The 5,509-nt window shown below is 32.6% G+C and overlaps 1 protein-coding gene across 1 annotated transcript; it reads right to left on the bottom strand.

Moving 5' to 3' along the window:
• Window positions 1-1,296: 1,296 nt before the first annotated feature.
• Window positions 1,297-1,641, bottom strand: LOC139095616 (threonine-rich protein-like). Its single transcript, XM_070647004.1, has one exon. The coding sequence runs from the start codon at window positions 1,639-1,641 to the stop codon at window positions 1,297-1,299; it is 345 nt and encodes a 114-aa protein (XP_070503105.1).
• Between the last annotated feature and the right edge of the window lie 3,868 nt (window positions 1,642-5,509).

Here is a 5,509-nt window from a genome sequence, read left to right on the forward strand (position 1 = left end):
ATACATATCCTGCCATAGAGCTTCGATGCCAGCAGTGCATATAGCAGTAGCAAAATCTATGCACTTGATATTTGATCAGCTTTGGAATCAGAATTCAGCATCTCCAACCCTCTAAACAAAATGTCAACAAAACGAACCTAATTAAATTTGAAAAAATTGAACTTTAAAAGTCAGGCAATTAAAAATACAAACAATTTTAATTACAATCAGCTATTACTACCCATTATGTTTAATTTAAATGATTACAAGTGTAATTAACGTCATTAGAAATAAACGTCGTACAAAAGCACATCTAATATTGCTATCAATAATTTTTATTACCTAAAAATAATAATAAAATCACTTCACATATAATTGTCATAGATTTTAATGCTCAATATATTGAATCATTCATGAATGGAAGCAATATATTATATTACATATTTTTATCCATACTCATAAAAATCAAGATCGAAAAAGCCCCGTCAATAAAAATCTAATCTGTAAATTAAAATAATTTATCTACAGCAATTAAATCCGAAAGGAAATTAATTTTCCATACAATGTACGTGTAAAGGTAATTGGAAGTGAAATCATAAAACAATTCTTCCATTCCTCTCATAAAGATTACAATCACAATTACTAATAAATCTACAAATTACAATGCAATGCGTAGACATAAATAAGGATAGAAAAAAAGGAAGAAGAAAATATATCAAAATCCATTAAGAACGTGACAATTCAACACATTAATTTCTACACTTTTCTAATTAATTTTCCCAACAGCATATGTGTATTTACGTTTACATTTCGTTTCATATTTTATTACAAATTTGGGATAAGAAACAAAAATAAATTGAAGAAGAAATTTATTAATTTTCATTTCTAATTTTTCTTAGAAAATTAGTAAGAGAATATCGATAAGGAATTGAAATATGAAGGCACATATGCCTCATTTCATACACACATCAATTCAATTAATCATTTAATCTGTCAGTCAACGAACAACAATGTTATCAATTCGTCTATTATACGAAAAATATATTAGGCATTGCCACATGGACAATCAATATAGATTAAATGTATGAATATCTTTGGATTATTCTTCACATATCGTAATAATGGAGAAGAATGTGGATTTAGGATAAGAAGGTGTGAACTTCCATGTTTCTTGATTAAAAGCAAAATCTTAATCGAGGCTTCAAAGAATACCATCATAGTCTTGGTTTGGTTCTTGGTCCCAGCCTTGATCTAGGCCTCGTTCTCGGTCTTGATTCCGGCATTGGTCACGACTTCGGTCTTGGTCCCGGCATTGCTCTATGTCCCGGCATTTGTCTCTGTTCCGGCATTTGTCTCTGTTCCGGCATTTGTCTCTGTTCCGGCATTTGTCTCTGTCCCAGCATCGGTCTCTTTCCCAGCATCGATCTCTGTCTCAGCCTTGATCTCGGCCTCATTTTCGGTCTTGATTCCAGCATTGGTCACGATCTCGGTCTTGGTCCCGGCATTTGTCTCTGTCCCGGCATTTGTCTCTGTTCCGGCATTTGTCTCTGTTCCGGCATTTGTCTCTGTTCCGGCATTTGTCTCTGTCCCAGCATCGGTCTCTGTCCCGGCATCGGTTTCTGTACCGGCATCGGTCTCTGTCCCGTTATTGATCTCTGGCATCTCGGTTTCGGTCTCGAATGCAACTGATCATGTAGATCATTATTAAAATCACTATCACACCTTTTTATGAGCACCTTTCCTACTCAAATGATCAGCATAAAATCTCTAATTTATCACTGATTTAGCTTCAGTTTCCAATCAAGTATGCTTCACACATCCCACCTGGAAGTCCTCAAATGATGAAATACCGAATAACAAAATTATTTGAGGTGGCAACCGAGTGAGAAAAAAAAATAAATAGGAAATGAAAATTTGCTGTTAATTTGATATATTAGCACAAGGATACACACATTGCTTCACATACGTGTAAATGGACAACACAACAAATGTGTCAAATAAGGGATGAATGACAGACAGAAATAGAAGGTGGGTAACTAAGCGACAAAATCCATTATGGTTCTATTGCTCAGAATCTTTTCGGATCACATTTAACAGATATGAACACAAATGACATGTTGTCAAGGTGAAAGTTAATTGAGGAACATTTCTTTTCCCTCATTTTTATCCCCAAAAATAAATTTCATCAACACAATATGAGGTAATTTATCACTTTGTTGATTAAACAGGTGGGAGGAAATCACTTTGTAGGACTTTACTTCCTTATTAAATTTGCTTTGTTGTGATTTTTTCAGGAAATTTTCTCTATAATTCTAAAGTAAAGACAGGATACTTCCAGAGGATATAAACTTTTTGATTTTTTTAAGTGATGAATAAGATGTCCTTAAATAAATGATTAGCAAAAGCTTTGGAATCAATTTATAAAGCAAATATTTTCCCTTCTTGGTACTTAAGTCATCTTGAATTTTTCTGGAGTATTTTTTGGAATTACTTACTTACTTGTATTTTTTATAAAGAGTCTAAATCTACATACAAATTTTGGAATTTTTGACAAATTTTGAACATTTTCGTTTAAAAGGTCTGGGTTCAAGCCTGGGACTGAAAATATTTTTTTTGGAATTTCAATTATTCTCTGCCAAAGTTAGAAGTGTCCAGATTTTTTTCCAAAAGTGTCTCAATATTTTGCGAAAATCCTTTGGCCAGCCTAGACCATGACCTTTCAAAAGTATTGTCTAAAACTGTGACTACTGCTGGCTTTCACTTGGCTACTTCCAATGCCAAGTGCAACACTATCTTTATCAACCAAATTGAAAAACTTAATTAGTTAAGGTAATAAGCTTCCACAGATCGTCTCATAACGTATCCAGTCCATCGAAGGATGAATAATTTGATTTGCTTTACGCTGATATTGTGTCCCTATAGAGATGATATATTTCTTAGAAGAAAAATCGAAAAATGAATGAAAATCATTTCTAGTCATACATTTCGATCAATCATATTAGGATACTGACGAATTTTATGAATTAATCTTATCAGAGGTAAAGCTTAGGGAGTATATGGTTCAAGAAATAGATAAAGAGTATTAATAGTTTTCCTTAGGGGCTTCACTTATTACGTTCAGGAATGGGAGAATAGGGAGAAACCATGAAAACAATAAAAATTCCAAGAATTCCATTGCTCGTTTTTGAAAAAAATTCGTCATTCTGTAGCCAGGCATGTAGCGTACTGAGTGAATCGTCCCTCACTACTATTCAAAATTGAAAACAACTTTCACTTCTGATTTAATCACTTAAACCATGGGTAATTATTTCTCACATTACCAACTAATATACTAATTGATATTTTGATAATACCTTCCATAAAACCTTCTCTATCCTCTATAAAATTCATACATTTATATCATAATAGTAGTGGTTGTTCGAGACCGTATTTAATAAAACCATTATCATGTAATACAATCCGCCACAAGCCATGTGTAGAAATACCTAACATTGAAGATTATGGTTGTGTAAAATTGATTCTGACATTGCCGTGTATCCGAACAAAAATTTTCATCTCGCTGATGCTGTATTAAATTTTTAATTTATTGAGAATTTTTATTTATGCTGTCAATTGGGCCGCTTATGAATTTTTTGTCACTTAATAAGTCAGAATTTCAATGCATAAATTTTTTGTTTGATTCCTGAAAAATTTGTTTTTGTTCCTCTTTTCAGCATACATTTTGTGATAAACAATTTATTCCTGAATGTATAACAAAGTAGTAGTTTTATTTGAATAATTTTTTTTTATGTTTTATAGACAATCAACATGCATGCATACATATTTATTCAATGCTTTGGAATTTGTTGTTTGGATATTGTGAAATTGTTATTATATATTGTACATGCAAGATAAAATATAGGGATGAGGTATGATACATAGGTAAGGGATAATTGTATGTATGCACAATAGATATTAACTTGACATACATTTGGGAGATAATTAAGTTCCTCAATTCACATTCAATTGTGGGCGGAGGTGGTTGGGGTAGAGTCATGTTACACCTTATATATGGAACTAAAATTAAATACTCTGTTGTTAAATAAATTATATTTATTCATGAAATTCTAATTGCAAAAACTTTCATTTATTCGCATGTGAATGTTATTGGTTTACATGGAAATTACAATTCTGATTCCTTTTTTTTGCTTGCTCTATGTCTGGCTTGTTTGAACTAAGTTTTTTTTTTTTAATTATTACTTTGGAAATTAGAAATGTTTGTCGATAAATTTTCCACGTAAATGAATCATGGGTAATGTAAAAACTGCATTACGTGATCTAGGAGATAGAGGCGTTGGTTTTCTTTGGCTTTGACCAGAGTTTGAGGCTAACTTGGAAACTGTATGGAGTTTAATTGACTTTTCTGTTCAAGATCCGAGTTGATTTCGTGTTCTGGACCATTTGCAAACCCGAATAGCATAAGTCGATTGATCGATTCATTAAATCCGACTTCAATTAAGGTTAACAGGCTTTATTGGGCAGGTCATGTTGTTAAGAGACCTGTGGAAGCTCTATTTAATATGGTCTTTAAGTCAAATTTTGTTGATGGCAAAATTTGGCAAAAAGAGCGCAATAAAGGCTCAAAAACTCATGCAGAGAAGCTGTCAATAGAGTTAGCATTGTATATGGCATCGGTAATTGGCAGACGGAAGTCATCGGTAGAGCCAGCTTTAGAAGACGTCTAAAAGAGGTCATAGACCTCAATTGATGTGTAGGACCACCGAAATAAGTAAGTAAGACTTGATTTGTTGCCGGTTCAGGTTTAAATCCAACACTATGCCAAATTAATGCCAGATTTTTGATCGGTTGACAGGTTAACCAATATGAGCTAATCGGAACCTCTGAATAAATATTTGCAGAGTAATCAAACTATATGTGGTACTCTAAAGTACGTCAAGGTGAAAATTATGCAGCCTAATAAATCATATTCATTCACTAACCACAAATTAAACGATAAAATTTCAATTCAAGTGCATCAAGATAAGCCCTTACCAAATCCCATTGTATAATACAAATAAATCTTCCTTTTGTCCATGAATTTTCACTGTACAAATACCTTAATGCAACCCACAAATAAATTTCTGTTTACCATAACCACACAAAATGATGAACAACAGTCATCGTTATTCACTTTAATATTTAAAGGCCCTATTTACCTCCTCTTTAGTAAAATTACTTCCCATAAAATATTTCGCACCTATTTATAGGAAGAAAATGATCTTATCATGTAGCATAAAAATCCAATTATTTCAGAAAGGCGCACATTCATAAATTTATAATCTATTTTAAATATGTAAAGAAAAAAAAAGGGATGGAATGGCTGCACGTGAAGGTAAGGTTACCTTAAATAAATCATGAGGAGCTTTAAAATATCTTTTGGACTATCCAGCCAATATTAAAGTGTCGGTGATTTAGTAGCATTTATTTCCGGGGTATTTGGCACGAATAACTCAACAAAAACTCAACACTACTGCCACAGATTCATGATTCA

Source organism: Chironomus tepperi, unplaced genomic scaffold, assembly GCF_022539635.2.
Source record: "Chironomus tepperi strain 1889 unplaced genomic scaffold, CSIRO-AGI_Ctep_v1 contig_367, whole genome shotgun sequence".
In the NCBI taxonomy this organism is placed as follows: Eukaryota; Metazoa; Arthropoda; class Insecta; order Diptera; family Chironomidae; genus Chironomus; species Chironomus tepperi.

Coding starts and splice junctions, on each gene's coding strand:
- LOC139095616 (XM_070647004.1), bottom strand. CDS start 1,641: ATGCCAGAGATCAATAACGGGACAGAGACCGATGCCGGTACAGAAACC.